General features: G+C 37.9%; 2 protein-coding genes across 2 annotated transcripts in view; both read left to right on the top strand.

Annotated features, from left to right (window-relative positions):
• Window positions 1–7717, top strand: part of LOC107561003 (prostacyclin synthase) — a 13735-nt gene extending 6018 nt beyond the window's left edge. Inside the window, exons 7-10 of the mRNA XM_016245323.1 lie at window positions 1973–2111; window positions 2264–2445; window positions 6684–6835; window positions 7489–7717. Coding sequence (XP_016100809.1) covers window positions 1973–2111; window positions 2264–2445; window positions 6684–6835; window positions 7489–7633 — 618 coding nt within the window. The 3' untranslated portion in view covers window positions 7634–7717. The remainder of the gene's footprint in view (window positions 1–1972; window positions 2112–2263; window positions 2446–6683; window positions 6836–7488) is intronic.
• A 1896-nt stretch (window positions 7718–9613) lies between these two features.
• LOC107561014 (potassium voltage-gated channel, Shab-related subfamily, member 1) overlaps window positions 9614–19132 on the top strand; it is a 31412-nt gene continuing 21893 nt past the window's right edge. The window contains exon 1 of the mRNA XM_016245339.1: window positions 9614–10265. Coding sequence (XP_016100825.1) covers window positions 9690–10265 — 576 coding nt within the window. The 5' untranslated portion in view covers window positions 9614–9689. The remainder of the gene's footprint in view (window positions 10266–19132) is intronic.

The raw sequence follows: 19132 nt of genomic DNA, 5'->3' as shown, positions 1-19132 counted from the left end.
TTTTTTTTTTTTTTTTGAGTATAGATTTATATTTCTAAAGCCATCATGCAGCAATCCTCTGTTTTAACCACATGAGAGCAGTATAACTATAGAGAAACAGCTTCACTGCATAATTAATGGTGCTTGCTAATATGACTGTTTCTCATATTTAGGGTTAGGGATTTGAATAAACCACTAACCATAAGTATTATGCTTTGATGCAGAACTCATCCATACTTTTCTGAGAAATCAGAAATGTTCACCATTGAATAAAGGATCTTAGCCAGATCTTGGATATATATATATATATATATACAGTGGGTACGGAAAGTATTCAGACCCCCTTAAATTTTTCACTGGCCGCATTCATCTTTCCCTTGATTGCAACCAGTCGTCCTGTCCCTGCAGCTGAAAAACACCCCCACAGCATGATGCTGCCACCACCATGCTTCACTGTTGGGACTGTATTGGACAGGTGATGAGCAGTGCCTGGTTTTCTCCACACATACCGCTTAGAATTAAGGCCAAAAAGTTCTATCTTGGTCTCATCAGACCAGATAATCTTATTTCTCACCATCTTGGAGTCCTTCAGGTGTTTTTTCATGTGTCTTGCACTGAGGAGAGGCTTCCGTCGGGCCACTCTGCCCTAAAGCCCTGACTGGTGGAGGGCTGCAGTGGTGGTTGACTTTCTACAACTTTCTCCCATCTCCCGACTGCATCTCTGGAGCTCAGCCACAGTGATCTTTGGGTTCTTCTTTACCTCTCTCACCAAGGCTCTTCTCCCCCGATAGCTCAGTTTGGCCGGAGGGCCAGCTCTAGGAAGGGTTCTGGTTGTCCCAAACGTCTTCCATTTAAGGAATGGAGGCCACTGTGCTCTTGGGAACCTTAAGTGCAGTAGAATTTTTTTTTGTAACCTTGGCCAGATCTGTGCCTTTCCACAATTCTGTCTCTGAGCTCTTCAGGTAGTTCCTTTGACCTCATGATTCTCATTTGCTCTGACATGCACTGTGAGCTGTAAGGTCTTATATAGACAGGTGTGTGGCTTTCCTAATCAAGTCCAATCAGTATAATCAAACACAGCTGGACTCAAATGAAGGTGTAGAACCATCTCAAAGCTGATCAGAAGAAATGGACAGCACCTGAGTTAAATATATGAGTGTCACAGCAAAGGGTCTGAATACTTAGGACCATGTGACATTTCAGTTTTTCTTTTTAAATAAATCTGCAAAAATGTCAACAATTCTGTGTTTTTCTGTCAATATGGGGTGCTGTGTGTACATTGAGGAAAAAAAATTAACTTAAATGATTTTAGCAAATGGCTGCAATATAACAAAGAGTGAAAAATTTAAGGGGGTCTGAATACTTTCCGTACCCACTGTGTACATATATATATATATATATGTGTAAAACTATTGTTCAAAAGTTTGGGGTAATTTTGTTTTTATAAAAAAAAATTGAATATTAGAATGATTTCTGATGGATAATGTGACACTGAAGCTTTGAGTAATAATTAACTGCTGAAAATTCAGTTTCAAAGATACTCACATGAGCACATGGGAATTCCCTCTAAAAGAAAGCATTTATTTTAGCTTTGTCATGGTATCAGCAGGTATATTGATAGACAACAGTCTGTTTGAGAGTCCTCACCCCTCATTGGCTTCGTCTGTCAGTGAGGAGTCCCCCTGAACCCACAGCAATTGTTGTATGACAGGTTTAACTGTGCTGCTCTGCACACACTGACAGCAATGCTGATATAAAACCGCTTAAGGAGAAGCAATATGCTGTAGGCTAGACCCTGCTGTATATTTATATGAAATGTCATATATCTTGTGCGTCAGGCCACTCACTCTTGTTTTGCAGGCAATTAAAAAGGTTCATTATAGATTTAAAGAGTATAACTAGACATTTAAAGTGAAAAAATTATTTTCACGATATTCCGTGTCAGCCTTTTGATTCCCCCCCCCCTTAATTTAAGGAATGTTTCTGTCCTCAGGGAAACGCAGGCCCTGCTGCATTTTGGGTACTGGGCTACTTACTCACCCACCCTGAAGCTCTAAGGGTTGTGAGAGAGGAAATCCAAGGTGGGAAGCACCACCGTCCCGAAGAGAGACAGAAAAACACTCCAGTATTTGGTAGGTCACATAAGAGAAATTATTTATATCATTATGTAATATATGTAGAAAATCTTATGTACACACCCATATATATTTCAAGATTGTAATTACAAAACCAATTCCAACATATTTCAATGAGATGAAAAAAAGTCTGAAATCTGTTTTTACAGATAGCGTTCTTAGTGAGACACTGCGTCTAACTGCAGCTGCTCTCATCACTAGAGAAGTGAAGCAAGATAAGAAGATTCATTTAAGCAATGGGCAAGAATACCAGCTCCGACAGGGCGATCGGCTGTGCGTTTTCCCCTTCATCAGCCCTCAAATGGACCCACAGATCCATCAACAGCCAGAGGTGCACTTTCAGATTCTACTTCCATCCTAAACTCAACCAAGCAGAGAGATGAGATTCACTTGGGGCAGAAATCATTTCATTACTTGAAGAATCTGGGCAGATTTTTAGATAAATTTGAAATGCATATTGATTTTTTAACTTTGTCAAAAATAGGTGCAATTGAAATAGACTCAAGCACTCACACTGCATTATGTAACGGGCCAAAAAAATTCCATAGACTTGCATTAAAGGCACCAAGCCACATCTAGAATATAAAAACTTTTCCATGGGCAAGTAACAATCGGAAAATTAAAAAAAAATAAAAAAAAAGTTATAAAATGATAGACAGTATATTTAAATTTAATTTAACACATTAGCAATCAGAGAATGAAACAAAAGGTTTAAAATTATAATAAAATATATTTAACTTTTCACACTATCAACCACATAGCAATATATATGAACATGAAAAAGTTATTTTATTTTACAAGTTATTTTAATTAATTTATCATTTTAACATGAAATAAAATTTTCATGAAAGTTAAAATTCTAAAAACAATAATTTAATCCCAAGCAAAAAAATAATAATTTAAATGATAAAATTTTATTTTTTTTTTGCAGATAATGCATTGCTTAGTACATTGTTTTATTAACACGTCACTTATTGATATAACCTAAACCTACTTAGCTTGAACTTTATAGATGTCCATGTTACGGGGCTGACGAGACGTGAGACTTGCGGATCCATTCGCAGAGCTTTATTAGACACAGACAGAGACGTGGTCATACAGCAGGCATGGGTCAGATGAGGGCAAACAGGTATATGGTGGGCAAAACACAAGAATAGTCCTAGAGCTAGCACAGGTCGACGATCGGCAGACAGAATCAAAAGGGGCAAGACAAAAGGGGTGAATCCAGGGAACCAGGCGAAGATCAGAAACCGGGAAGGCTAAGGCTAAGGCTAAGGCAAATGACTAGGGCTAAGGCTAAGGCTAAGGCAAACGACTAGGGCTAAAGCTAAGGCAAACGACTAGGGCTAAGGCTATGACAAGGGCTCCGTAAGGTAGCTATCTCTAGGAGAGTGATAAATGCTGAAACAATACTCGGCAGAGGGAAGGGATCAGAGTGAGTGTTAAATAGTGAGGGAGTGATATGAAACAGCTGGGTGCAATCAGTGTAAACAGGTGTGTGCAATTCGTGCTGAGTGCAATCAGTAATGCATGATGGGAAATGTAGTCCGGGGTGATGTGCAACAGTGTGTAGTGCGAGAGTCAATGAATAGGAAAGTTCGTGGACCGGATTCGTGACAGTAACATTATGTTACATGTTTAAGTCATGCTGTTTTATTAATGACTTTCAACACTTAATGATCTTAATAATCTTGGCATTTAAATATCGATATAGATAAAATAAATAAATAAATATATATATATTTAATAAATCAGGTAATCAATATTTTCAACAAAGCCCTAATTTAATTATTGGATTTTTTAAATTCATATTAGTCAAGAGACTTGACTAATAAGTCTTGATTCTATATTCTTGATTCTATATTTGTTATCCGAATAAAAAAAAAAATATATATATATATATATACAGTATATTGCTATAGTTACTTCATCTTTATGGAGCCCTGTGCATGACATGCATACAAAAATATATTTATTGTGGTTATAAATTAATAATTTGTTCCCTCGTTTTAGAAAATCGTGGCCACATTGAGCAAATTTTAATTAAAGACTAATTTAATTAAAACAAGGAAACAAAACAGTTCAAAATGGCCAAGATTATCTAAAATGAGAGAAAATATTCTTACATGTATTTATTTATTTATTTATTTATTTCCCCGCATGCCATGTGTGGGGCTCCATACATATTAGCTAATGCAATAACTAATGTTAACCTTATTGGAAAGAGTTGCCGCTTTACTTTGTCACTTCTTGTTTTTCCCGCCCAGCAGTTTTGTGAATTTGTTCTTCTGGTTTTATCAGGTGTGTCGTGTGGCGTATGAGATCATGCAGACTCTTCATCCGGACGCCTCGGCTTTCTTCCGTTCTTTGGATGACATCTACTACTTCGGTGGACAGAATGCGCACAACCAAATCGCCATCTACCCGCACCAGGCGCGCACAGCGGAGGACATCCCACTGGAGCCCGGAGACGTCATCGGAGTGGCTGGAAACCACTGGGACGGGTACTCTAAAGGGGTCAACCGCAAACTGGGACGCACTGGCCTCTATCCATCCTACAAAGTCAAGGAGAAGGTCGAGACAGTGAAGTATCCCACTTACCCCGAAGCAGACAAACTGCTGAGCTTATAGAACAACACACATTGATAATTAACGCACAGATGGCTGAACTTGCCATGCAGAGGATCGCTGGATAACAAATACTCAAAGACACGTGTGTGCGTGTGTGTATTTATAGGACGGATGCACCTTGCAGGTTTGTATAAATTGCATAAGGATCTCATGGACTGCTGTGGACATCAGAAGCCTTTCAAATGGCATTCAGATCAGCAGAAGCAAATGATAAAAAAAACATTTTTTTTAATTGTTTTAATGTTTTTTAAAATATTCTCTTGCCTTTTTTGTCACTTTGTCTATCCTCAAACTGGAGTGAATCTCACGGAGACTGTCATGCATAAATTGAGGTCACATTTCACCCACAAAATCAGCAGAAAAAGTAAGAAATTATATTTTGCATTAAGAAAATGAAGCCTATTTGAATATTTTGCATTGACATTTATTTTCATGAAGTAAAAAAAGAAGGTCTGCACTCTAAAGAAAATATTTATTCATTTAAAGCAGGGGATAAAATCTAATACAAACGTTTCAGCTTATTTTCATAAAAATAAAATTTCTTATTTTCATCTTATTTTCATAAAAATGGAAAGTTATTTGTTATTTTGTAATTTATTCATTTTAAGGTATTTTTTTATAATTTATTTAATTTATTATTAACATTTATGTTAGGTTTATATATGATTATATTAAGAAAATGTTTTTTCAAATTTTCATTTTTTATACTACCTTTTACTTAAGCTGATTTAAATTAATTAATTACTCTTCATGCAAAATGTAATTTCTTATTTCTTTCTTTTGATTTAGTGGTGAAATCTGATTCGTACCTGTCAGAATTCACTCATCACGCAGTGCTCTTAAGTCTAGGGCTAAGGCAAACGACTAGGGCTAAGGCAAACGACTAGGGCTAAGGCAAACGACTAGGGCTAAGGCAAACGACTAGGGCTAACGACTAGGGCTAAAGCTAAGGCAAACGACTAGGGCTAAGGCTATGACAAGGGCTCCGTAAGGTAGCTATCTCTAGGAGAGTGATAAATGCTGAAACAATACTCGGCAGAGGGAAGGGATCAGAGTGAGTGTTAAATAGTGAGGGAGTGATATGAAACAGCTGGGTGCAATCAGTGTAAACAGGTGTGTGCAATTCGTGCTGTAGGGCTAAGGCTAAGGCAAACGACTAGGGCTAAGGCTAAGGCAAGGGCTCCGTAAGGTAGCTATCTCTAGGAGAGTGATAAATGCTGAAACAATACTCGGCAGAGGGAAGGGATCAGAGTGAGTGTTAAATAGTGAGGGAGTGATATGAAACAGCTGGGTGCAATCAGTGTAAACAGGTGTGTGCAATTCGTGCTGAGTGCAATCAGTGCAATGCATGATGGGAAATGTAGTCCGGGGTGATGTGCAACAGTGTGTAGTGCGAGAGTCAATGAATAGGAAAGTTCGTTGACCGGATTCGTGACAGTCCACCATTATGATCAAGCTTGGATTACATTCTGCACAGGTCCAAGGGTTAATCTAGTTAGATATCTGGGATTAGCCATTGAAGTGCTGTCATTGGCACAAAGACAAATAGGGGGAAGGGGCTCACAGTTTATAGTCACTACCGCTGCTCCTACTATCTGTGAGAACCAGATGCTCACACCGTACACAAGGCTTTGTAGGCCAAAATGCTGACATTGCATACCGTAGTGCTGTGTATTAGCACTGTGAATTAAAGATTTGATGTCAAGCTTCCATGTCAAGCACACTGATTAATAGTGAATTGATTAACAGCACAGCGAGATGTTGTTCCTGCAAATATTAAATGTGTCTCACAAACATATCACAAGAGCGCAGTTTCTTTCTTTACAGTGTTTCATCAAGACAATCTGATGTTACAAATATCAATATAATGTATTAATTTTCACCAAAAGACACCATAATAAAAATGCCAATTCTGCTTGTCTTCTCGTAATGTTACAGATGTTCCAGTTCGACCGCTTCCTTAATGCAGATGGGACAGAGAAGAAGGACTTCTTTAAGGAAGGGGTGAGGGTGAAGTGTCCCTCCGTGCCCTGGGGGACCAAAGACAACCTGTGTCCAGGACGCCAATTTGCAATTAGTGCGATTAAAGAGTGCGTATAATAGCATTAAACACATATGGTGCGGTCACATTTACCATTGCAAAATCCAGTCATTTCAATAGAAATCTATGCAATTGGAAATTTCATGTGAAGGTGAAAAACGTTTTCAGATTTAGCTCATGTTCAAGTTGGTCATTCGAATTCGCCGCTACTTAGTTTGAAAGTTTCTTCTGAGCGGTGATTCATACATTTCCAGATTAATCACATGCAATATTAAATTTAACATGGATGAAAACGAAGGAAAAACTTGCTGTCTTTACAATGGCATGCACTGTATAAAAGTCCTAGATGATTTTCAAAACTGTTTTATGGAGTTTTTGTCTACTGAAAGTTTTTTCCAGAAAGATGTTTCATCAGCTGGACAATTGGTATGTTGTTAAACAACAGTACAGTCCACTGAACGCACCATTCTTCTGTCCCTCACAGCCTCGTTTTCATTCCTGTCTAAAAATTAAATATGGTGCTACCCTGACTAAGGCAAATTAATCTTTTTGTCTGTGAAATTATTGCCAAAATTTCACTAATATGACCGCGTTTTTAGTCCTTGGGTTATGCTTTAAATACATCCATTTATTCAAACTATTTTATGTGTCTGTTAGCAACTATAATGACCTTTGGAATTCTTATTTTTCCAATCCCTTTAGGCTTGTGTCCATAATCTTGACTCGATTTGATCTGGAACTGTGTGACAAGAATGCAAAGCTTCCATTGGTGGACCCCAGCCGATATGGCTTTGGCATTCTCCAACCCGCTGGCGATCTAGAGATATGCTACAGAATAAGATCTTGACTTGATACGCCAAATACAATGAAAACTGTATGTTATATTGTGATAACAATAGCCTTTTTTACCACAGTGTCTTGAATACTTACTGCAACAATAAATATAGTATTTTTTTCAACTCTGGTTTTAGTCATTTCCCTCTCAACCTATTGTCATTTGGTTTTTATTATCCTTACTTTTCTGAAGACTTATCCCTGTCTTTTCTGCAACCTTTTTTTTGGTCTGAGAGACTTGAAGGCCTCAAAAAACTTCCCAATTCTAATGCAATTCAATATGTTTTAAATCCCATGAAAAATACACAATCACACACACTTGGTTTATTGTATTTTTTACATATTTTGTTTGTCGGGGTCAAACTGATGTGAAACTAAAGTAAAAGTGCTACTATAGTAGATTACACATTTTGGAAACATGCATGCCTGCTTTGTTATACAACAAAGTTAAAGCTTCGATCTGTCTACAGTGTTTTGACTAGGTCAAAGGCACATAGGTTAACCCAGGGTAAAAGGCATTTTGGATTTTTTTTCCCTCAAAACATTAAAAAGCAACAAGCACCACCACATCACTTTCCTAAACACCTGTTTGCTGAGAAATTGATACATTATGTGCAATAAAATATAACAAAAAAACATCTAATTAGATATCATTCTTAAATTTAAGACATATATATTTTACTTAGCATATTTAAGGATTTTAATCCCTAGAAGGACCACATTTATTCTAAGAAAAAAAATTATTCTTATGACATATAAGCATGCCTGATCACTATTGCACCTGTATCTACACTACACTATAATTTAAAAGACAGAAAGGTCAACAGATCATGAAGTTAAAATGTACCCTTAAAATAACTAGGAGAGATAATCTACTCTATTTGCTGAAATTCAATATAAGGGCTTCTGAAATGTGATGACTAGAGACCAAAGAATTTGAGCATCTCAGTACAGCTGCTGTGCTTCACCAAGGTAAAATATTAAATGAAACTCATATATTCAAGGAGCTGCAGCTATGACTCAGAGGTTTCTTTGAGCTCTGCTCTAAAAAGCGGATGTGTTTCAAAACACATATGAAATAAGGGGCTGGTTTTCTGTATTGCCCGCTCTTCAGACGCCATTTTCACACAGGTTACTAGTAAAGAAGACAGAAGGAGCTGCTCCAAGAGCCTCTTGATGCTGGGTGGCAAGGGTTAAACGCGCCGTCTCTCTGCCATTGGGCGGTGAGACTACCGAGAGCCAGCCTTCATTTAGCACTTCAGATTCTTTTTGTAGCCTGTTTTTAAAAATATATAATTGCATTGCCATTTACTGCTCTTAACAGTCTGTTGACAAAATCATTTCAGATGCCAACAGGACATATATAACACATTTATTTGACATGTCAGTTCTTTTAAAAAGGGTGTTTATGACTTTTCGGCGTAAATGTAATCCAGTAAATGCTTGGACTGTATGTTTTGGATTCCCTAAAAAGAACCGGCTAAGACTACATTGGTTGCGCTACGTTACTGAATCACTGAAAAGAACCGACTATAAAGTAATTCGTTTAGGAATCAAACTATATTAGTTGTGCTATTAATAATTAGCTGAAAAGAACCGGCTCGTGAAAGTCATTTGTTCGGGAATCAGATTACACTGGTGGTGCTACATGTTTTTGATACACTGAAAAGAACCGGCTCATAGGAGTCATTCGTTCGAGAACCAAAAACTGATTGCGATGTTGAAACTCATGCAAAAACTCATGCAAATCACTCAGGTATTTTTAACTGAATTAAAATATTGATTGCTTTTGAATGATTTTCGGTTCCCAACCCTATTTATCAGCCAGACTTTTAATAAAATATGTTTCTGCTAGTAAGTGGCTGGTTTAAGAATGTATTAGTTAACAGAGCACTTAACAAACATCGTAAAACATGCAGCTCATTTCTTGTTTCTCCTTTCCTCTTCAGCAGCTCAAATAAAATGAAACAACCCAGAGAACCACTGTTAACAGTAACACCGCCTGTCCCATGGCCAAATTCATAAGGTAGTCTGCACAAAAACAAAAAACAAAACAAAACAAAAACAAAATGGATAAACCCTCCGCAGGAATGAGTCAAGTTGGTTCTCACTCGACAGCCTCTCTGCCCCCAGAGCCTGTGGATATAATCCGGAGTATGTCATGCTACCGGCGTGTCAAACTGAACGTAGGGGGTCTGCCGCACGAGGTCCTGTGGAGAACCCTGGACCGACTGCCGCGCACACGACTGGGCAAGTTACGAGACTGCAAAACCCACGAATCACTCATGGACATATGCGACGACTACAACCTAGAGGACAACGAGTACTTTTTTGACCGGCACCCCGGGGCGTTCACGTCTATTCTGAACTTCTACCGCACAGGGAAGTTGCACATGATGGAGGAAATGTGCGCCCTGTCCTTCAGCCAGGAGCTGGACTACTGGGGGGTGGATGAGATCTACCTGGAGTCGTGTTGCCAGGCGCGGTACCATCAAAAGAAAGAGCAGATGAACGAGGAGCTCAAAAGGGAAGCTGATACTCTGAAGGACCGGGAGGGCGAAGAATTCGATAATACTTGTTGTTCAGAGAAAAGGAGGAAACTGTGGGATCTACTAGAGAAACCAGGCTCGTCTGTAGCAGCCAAGGTACAGCACTATATACAGCATCTTATCAGACTGATTAATAGGCCAAGATTCAGACATATAAACACATTTTCAGAAGGCCATCTTCTACAATATAATGCATTAGTTCAGAGACAAAAGGAGACCCCTTCTTAATTTCAGCTATTATAAATGATACATCTTAAAAAAAGAAGAAAACTCCTAATATCACTTAATTTGATGATGCAGAGTTAAAAATATCAATAACTTTTCCCCCAAAATAAGAATTACGTTTTTTCAAATTATATATACTGTACATATCAGCTTTAATGCACTTAGCAAAATAACAAAAGCAGTGAAACATCAAAAGTTTTTTTTAATGACAATAATAGTATTCAGAATTGATCATTTAAATGACAATCTGTAAACGGAATGAAAAAAAAGTTGAAATGCTTAATTAAATGCAAAAGCTTTCCAGAAAATCAAGTTCATAAATAAGTTAAATTTTCTGTCACTATTTGGATGTAGTAAAGTGACCATAGTCAGTGACCATAATTCTAACATTAAAATCAGGATTAAGCTTAAATATCTTCAGAATCATACATATATGTGAAAATCAGCTGAGAATTGGACAACAGGAAGACAGGAATCATGCCTTTGTTGCAGTATTTCTGGTGATTAAGGGATAAAACAAGACTTCACCTTACAAATGATTGTCGAAAGCAAAAATGCTACGAAATGCACATATTTTGTAAGAAAGTGTGACATGCTAAAACAAAACAGGGCACTATTTTTCAAATCAGCACCCCAAACTAATTAATAAACACATTGGATTTCATACAGCAAATATGATGCAGTGCAGTGTAATCAGACATGTGTCATAAACAATAGCATTCCAGCAGCATTCAACATTGTGCGTCAAACGTCTTCATCTGCCAAGGAAAAAAAAAGCGCATCCTCCACATAAGCATATATCAACACTCAATTAGCTTAAAAGGGCAATGCAAAAAGTGCAGTTCAAGCCTCTGGACTCTAACCAAATTGCTGCAGTCGTGTAATCAATCACAACAGAGTGGCACTCTCGTGCTTCTCACATAATTCCAAACGTAATGTCCGTGTAAACGTTCATCGATCATAGGTGCAGGTTTGACACTTATGTGAGTCTAAAATGGTTTCTGCTTGACATCTTTGGTCTTAGATCAATAAGAACAGCATCTTGGTTGCATGGTATTGTTAGAGATGCAGTGCCTATCTGTAAACTTATTTTTTCCCTGTCTATTTTACTTGCTCTAATTCCATAATTGTGTACCTGTGCTGATATATAGTCACATGGGATTGGGAGGGACAGTTCAGTGACTGTCCTTCCTGTTACCAGGCAACAGAGAGATGACTCTATCACTTTGAAAGTGTAACCCCCTGGCTGATGTGGACCATTGTTTTGGTACACTTGCACATATATATTTGTATTCAATCAGTGGAGGATGAAGTACCTGAAAGCCACACTTAAGTAAAAGTACAGATATCTTACCAGAAAATGACTTTGGTAGAAGTTAATGTCACCGATTAGAATATTACTTGAGTAAAATTTAGGTATTCAGGGGTGCGTTTCCCGTACAACGACGCAACTCACTGATTAACCACCACAGTACGATGCATTGTTGTGGAAACTAACTAGCTAGTAACGACTGTTTCCCGAACACTAGGGATGGGCGTATCGATCCAAAGTACCGATATATCGATACTGACGCGAGTATTAAAAGTATCGATACTCAAACAAAAATATCGATACTAAGGTGTGTTTTATTTACCAGTGATTTTGTTAATTTAACAAACAAAAAAAAATCGTACAATATGCATTGAATTGGACGAATAACCTTTGTTAGCGAGTAATTGTGTAGGATATAACTATTTTCCTGCTCATCTGGACATGCAAATGTTGCAAGACAGAACTAATCAATCACAGAGAGCATTCACTCACTTCTGACAGTGCATTCAAACAGGGCTGCGTTTCCCAAAAGTATCATAAGAAAGCATTAAAGCTTTTGGGAACGGCAGCCCTGAACAATGCTTATCAGAGGACAGAAGGACAGAGTTATTTCACAGTAAACAAACCGAAATTGTAGCCTACATAGTTTGTGCAATTACAGTTATTTAAATTGAACGTTGAAAGATAATATTGATCATGTTCTATTCTGTAATGTTAATAGAAATCATACACTGTCAGAATAAAAAGGTTGCATTTTATGCATGCAACAGCCGGTCACTGGCAGTCCCTTATGAAAATGAACCATGGTTTTACTAAAGTGACCATAGTTCAATTGTAGTATTTATAGATTTGAATCTTGTGTAAACAAAAAACATATTTGAATCATGTGTAAACAAAAATATAACCTAATAAGTTACAATTAAGGCGTATTGAATGTTAAAATGCGTTTTAAACAAAGTTAAGTGCTTATCATTACCCATTTTACTCTTAGTAATTTAATAATTTAAATCGGTATCGATATTGACGATACTGCCTTGAAAAATATCGGTATCGTATCGAAAACAAAATAAGTGGTATCGCCCATCCCTACCGAACACGGTCGCATCTCCGTCGTTTGAACCACATTAGTTCAACAATTTAGGGCCGTTGTTAATGACGTCACACGCATGTGGTGGAGTAATAACTTCTGCTAATTAATTGATTAGAGATTTCTGAGATGCTGCTGTCTTGAACATGGCACCTGATGACTAATTTACTATATTTTGTTCCCTGTCATTTTGCTTTATTTGATGTTTGGTTTATCACGGGTTTCCTCTTACATCATACTCCGGGGTTCCCTAAGGCATTTATGCACATGGGCACTCTTCAAAAACGGCGCTTATTGAGGACGAGCTAAAATTTATCAATTAAAATGTATATATATATAAATAGAATGGAATATATAGATTGTACTGCATGTTAGCTTGCTTATTTTGCCCAAAAGCATAATTTATTTAAGTCCATATGTCTTACTAACAAGAAACTATGCTTCTAACCACAGGTCGAGAGCTGTAGTTCCTACCACGCAAGTTTGCGAATGTTTGTTTGAACTATGGTTTCGGGAAACACCGAATGGTTGAACTATGTTGGTAACGACAGAACTTGCGACCATAGTTGGCTAACGATGCATTTGGGAAACGCACTCCAGAATAGTATTGAATAGTAACGAGTGAGTCACTGAATCATTCATCCAACCGATTCACTCAAAAAGCTGATTCATTCAGTAAGGAAACACTGTCCTGTATGTTGCTCAGAAACGCAAAACAGTACTGAGATCTTTGTTTGGAAGTATTTTCGTTGGCAAAATTGAGCAGAAACGTGCAACATTGTGTCTAAAATGTCACTTAATGCTTACTTGACTTGTATAAAATCAATATTACATTTGTTATGCTGATATCTGGAGAAAAAACTGCACTCTTTGTGTGATATAGATTAACCATATTAAATTATATAAATATCAAAGACATACAGGGGCATTTTTGCCGCCTATAATTTAGAATGCCGCACTCCAGAATAGTATTGAATAGTAACGAGTGAGTCACTGAATCATTCATCCAACCGATTCACTCAAAAAGCTGATTCATTCAGTAAGGAAACACTGTCCTGTATGTTGCTCAGAAACGCAAAACAGTACTGAGATCTTTGTTTGGAAGTATTTTCGTTGGCAAATTTGAGCAGAAACATGCAACATTGTATCTAAAATGTCACTTAATGCTTACTTGACTTGTATAAAATCAATATTACATTTGTTATGCTGATATCTGGAGAAAAAACTGCACTCTTTGTGTGATATAGATTAACCATATTAAATTATATAAATATCAAAGACATACAGGGGCATTTTTGCCGCCTATAATTTAGAATGCTTTGAATTTTGATGATGCTAAATATGTTTCAATAGACTAAATCACGTGGTGTATGCATGCACTCTCTGTGTGTTTTTGCGATATACGCAATGTCAGATTGCACATCGTTAAAACAACATTTACCATATTATCACAGACGATATACTGTTTTTAGGAATCTTAACTTGTTTATGATGCATTTCAAATGTTTTCATGTTATACTATGGGACGTGGTATTATACATGCTATTTGTTGACAATAAAGCATTATTTAAAAAAAAAAAGTCTTAACTTGCAAGCACCAGACCGCTGATTCGTCAAACCTGTTTTCTTGCAGTCTGTGTTTTTCTGACTTAATTTTGTAGTAAGCAACAAATTTGCTTCGGGGAAATGTATCGGAGTAAAAATATACATTTTAATTAGGAAGTGTAGTGGAGTAAAAGTGAAAGTTGACAAAAATATAAAAACTCAAGTAAAGTACAGATTCTCCCAAAAAGAAAATACACAAGTACTGTAATGAAGAATTATTACTTTGTTACATTACACCACTGTATTCAAATAAGAATTGAACAAAGAGTCAGGCTTCTTTTTGGCTTTTTCCTCTTCCGTCTCTCCCTCCCTCTATCTTCAGGCTCCTTCACTGCACCTCTGGCTAAATGTCAGGGAAATGTCACATTAATTATCCTCCATGAGACTTTGTGTCCCATTCTGTTTTAAGCCCCTCCTTTTCTCCCCCTATTCTCACTTGAACAGGCTCGGTCTACATCTGTCTCAAATTAGATTTCGCTGCATGGCCCTACCGCACAATAAGATTATGTCAGACCGCCATCATATCATTGCAAATTACCGCCTGGTCATATTTCATAGCTAGACTTCACCTTTTTGGCATTCACTAGTCCTGCATTACCATGCCATTTAGTGGATACTAGTAGTGTACTAATTAATAGTGTTTACAAGATAGAAGGTTGCATTTGCTTTAAGTTAAGGACCTTGTATTGAAGCCTCATGGTCAAAGCTGTGACGCTTCAGTCAAGGCATGAATGCTGAGGTAGTAAATGTTTTTAATTAAACTGTACATGCAGTTTATCACGTAATAGGCTCGTACCTTGATTCAGTGCCATTTATAACTGGTATTGACAAACTACACTGTAAATCTAGGTTATGCATATATAATCTTTGCATTTTAAGGTCTTCAAATTGGAGTATATGCGTAGATAACATGATGTCAAAAATGTTCTGTAATATTCAAATTCTCCAATATTCAAAGTCTGTAAAAAAATGGGGTAATATGATGGAATTTTTTGTATTGATTTTTCACAGATGTTTTCCATATTTTAAATTATTTTTAAATTTTAAGATTTAAGTAAATGTCCATATACAATTTTCCTAGCTTGAAAATTTGAAATGAAATGATGGCAGGCTGTCATAATCTTATTTCCCTTATAATTCCATAAGGATTTTAACCAAAATTTTGAAAGTTAACAGCATATGAATATTACAATATATTGCTTTAAATGTTACGCCTGAAGGAGACAGACAGACAGACTGCTGGTATTAGAATATTTTCCAGATGTAAGGAATGACAAATCATCCAAGATTAATTCCAGTTAAAGGTGGTGCTGTGAGTTCATGCTATAAGCACAAACAGGTCAAGAGACGGAGTAATTAGTATATGTTCTTTTCAAAGAATCTCATTTATGATTTAGCCCATCACGTATATTGAAGACCCACAGTTGTGACCCAGCCCTGTGCCTGAGGATGTGGATATTTCCTGATTCTCAGAGATGTCACAAAACACCAATCTTATTTACTATCTCCATTTCATATAAAGGGAAGTAATCACTTACTGGATGTGGTTATTTACAGCCAGTGTCCTTCCAGAAGCCCTTGCCGCATTGAGAGAATGGCAGTTACCTTCTGGTTTGCAAAGCCTTCTGTGATACTTGAGAGTCAATACGGGACATTTACACAGATCTAGATAAAATATAGTCATGTCATGAGTTTATTATCATGACTTTAATTTATTAAAAAATTAAAAACACCATATGGCACGTCAAAAAACGGCTGAAGGTGAAGGTGAAGTTTATTGTGAGAAAGACTTTTTCCTGTTTTAGTTAATGCTACTGCAATTGTATTACTATTATGTTCAAGGGACATTAATTCTTATGAGACATACAGATAATAAGCCATCCATTCTATCAATGCAACATTTATGAGGATATCTGACTAGTGCCTGTAAAGGTGTCTAATGTCAGGATGTCTAACCCAAAAATAGAAAACTATGGAAAGACTCCACTTTTGTGACCAGGGCTGGGATCAATTCCTGTGCAGTTTAGGCAGTTCAGATGATAAAAGTGAAAATCAAATCTTACTGTATGAATTGATAGGACTGAATGAGGTTAAATGAATTTGAAATTCCTGAAAATATTTCTAAAGCTCCACCCTGTCCATTAATCCAGTAGTCAAACGATGGCAAATGAGTAATTTGTGTGATTTATTAAACTTCACCATTAATGTGTAAGAGGTTTATTTAATAATAGGTCCTGGTATCAAAATTAGAACTATAGCAGGTACAATGTAACATGATTTGTACGCTGCTGAAAGTGATAAATGGTAAGACGTACAACGCATTGTAAATATTACACAGTTTCAAATTCAGATTTAACCACAACTAAAGCATGAATGTATGTACTTGTCACGATCGCCTACTGTGTTGGAACGAGGAGTTATAAAACAAAATAACCAAAAACAGTCTTTGTACCAAAAACAGTCTTTATTAATCCACAGGAAGGACACACACATAGCACTTCTTAGACGTTCAATACCGAACAAGGGAGAATGGAACAGGCTAGAACTCAAAAAGGGCAGATAATGAGGGGCAGACAGGTGAGGAGGATGAACTAATAATGAGACACACCTGGAAACAATGAACACACAATGGGTACAGCAACCGGAAAAAACAAATATGGACATGTCACACACAAGGGAAAAAACACACAGACAGTCCATATTCGTGACATATCGCCCCCCTCCCGGAAGGCGCGTCCTCGCTCCATAGGAACAACATGGGGAGGGATGGGTGGGAACTTGGGAGGAGGCTCAGGAGGAGGACGGACACCCGGGAGGAGCCGGCAGACAGAGTTCAGGGAGGTGACGACGGAGGGAGGAGCCAAAGAGGAAACAGGAGTTAGGAGACTTGGAGCATGCGGCGCCAGGTGGGACCCAGGCCACAGCCATAGTGACAACCCACAGTGGAGCCGACAGAGGGAGGAGCCATAGAGGAGGAAGGGCTGATGACTCCAGGGTGCCAACCGACTGCGGCGGCGCAGGTGACAGAGGAGCCCGAGGCGGAGACGGAGAGCCGATGAGCCAGGGTGACAAGGAGTATCCGGATGGCCAAGGCGGAGCAGATGACGCCGGCGACAGAGGTGGAGGTGGGGATCCGGAAGGCCGCGGTGCTGCCGGAGCGACAAAGGACTGAGGAGGAGCCGAAGGGATGGAGGAGCCAGACAGAGCCAGAGGGATGGAGGGACGAGGTGCAGCCAGAGGAATGGAGTCCCGAGGCGACGGATGGTCGACGACAGACCAAGGCGGAGCCGGAGGGACGGGGGAGTCCGGCAGAGCCAGTGGACTGATGGACCACGGTGGAGAGGAGGGAGCTAGGAGCCATGGTGGAGCCGTTGGGTCGACGGGACAAGGCGAAGTACACGGGGGAAAAACAGAAAACAAACACTGTAGAAAACACAGAAAACAAACGAAGGGGAAAACGCAAATAAACAATTTTAAAGGTCCGGTATTCTGTCACGATCGCCTACTGTGTTGGAGCGAGGAATGAGGAGACGAGGAGTTAACACCAAAAACAGTCTTTATTAATCCACAGGAAGGACACACACGTAGCACTTCTTAGACGTTCAATACCGAACAAGGGAGAATGGAACAGGCTAGAACTCAAATAGGGCAGATAACGAGGGGCAGACAGGTGAGGAGGATGAACTAATAATGAGACACACCTGGAAACAATGAACACACAATGGGTACAGCAACCGGAAAAAACAAATATGGACATGTCACACACGAGGGAAAACACACAGACAGTCCATATTCGTGACAGTACTGAAATACTATTTTTGGATTAAAAAAAATATTATCTCTGCTCAAATCATCTGCTCATCTTTAATAAATTAAATATGATATTAGAACACTTTTTACACTGCGCCTATACAACAGTTCTATAAAAAAGTTAAGTGTGTAACTTACATATGAGCCACAATATTACCAGTAACCTGAAAATAGTTCCAAACAAAGCCAAAGCACAACCGTTTCAAAACTGATCAATAAACATCAGTACTATTTCGTTACTGAATGAATCACTGTTTTTGAAAGAATCGGTTGAATCAATGAGTCAATGGTTCACTAATAAAAACAGTCATTTGTCGCCACCAACTGGCTTTAATGACATAAGTTCCAGAAAGAGTAACCTGCTCACCATTAGGGCTGAACGATTTTGGAAAATAATCTAATTGCGATTTTCTTTTTACCAATACCGCAATTGCGATTTAATATGCAATTATTTTTTAAAGCTTTTTATGTTCTGTATTATTCAACAAAGACAAGCTATAAATCATTGTATAGTATGACAAACACAATATTAGAAAGATTCAACATATGTTCTTTTCTGTAGGCCAGACCTATATGTTACGATGAAATTAGGTGATGCATGAATTGATATGAATTACATTTTTATTTTTTTTTTCTTATAAATATATACCTTATTAATATATATAATAAGGTATATATATATTACCTTATTATATATATTATGTATATATGTCATATATAGGCCAGCCTACATGTTATGATGAAATTAGGTGATGAATTACTTTGAATTACTAATTAAAAACATTTACTGAAGAAACCCACCCTTAACCCATCTCTTTTAGAGAACTACAGACTGGTTTCCCTTCTTCCTTTCTTTGCAAAAACACTTGAACGAGCTGTGTTTAACCAAGTCTCCGCCTTTCTCACACAGAACAACGTCCTTAA

This window comes from Sinocyclocheilus grahami, unplaced genomic scaffold (assembly GCF_001515645.1).
Source record: "Sinocyclocheilus grahami isolate Dianchi unplaced genomic scaffold, SAMN03320097.WGS_v1.1 scaffold751.1, whole genome shotgun sequence".
NCBI lineage: Eukaryota > Metazoa > Chordata > Actinopteri > Cypriniformes > Cyprinidae > Sinocyclocheilus > Sinocyclocheilus grahami.
The sequence above is the reverse complement of the archived record's forward strand: the minus strand, read 5'-3'. Positions and strand labels throughout refer to the sequence as shown.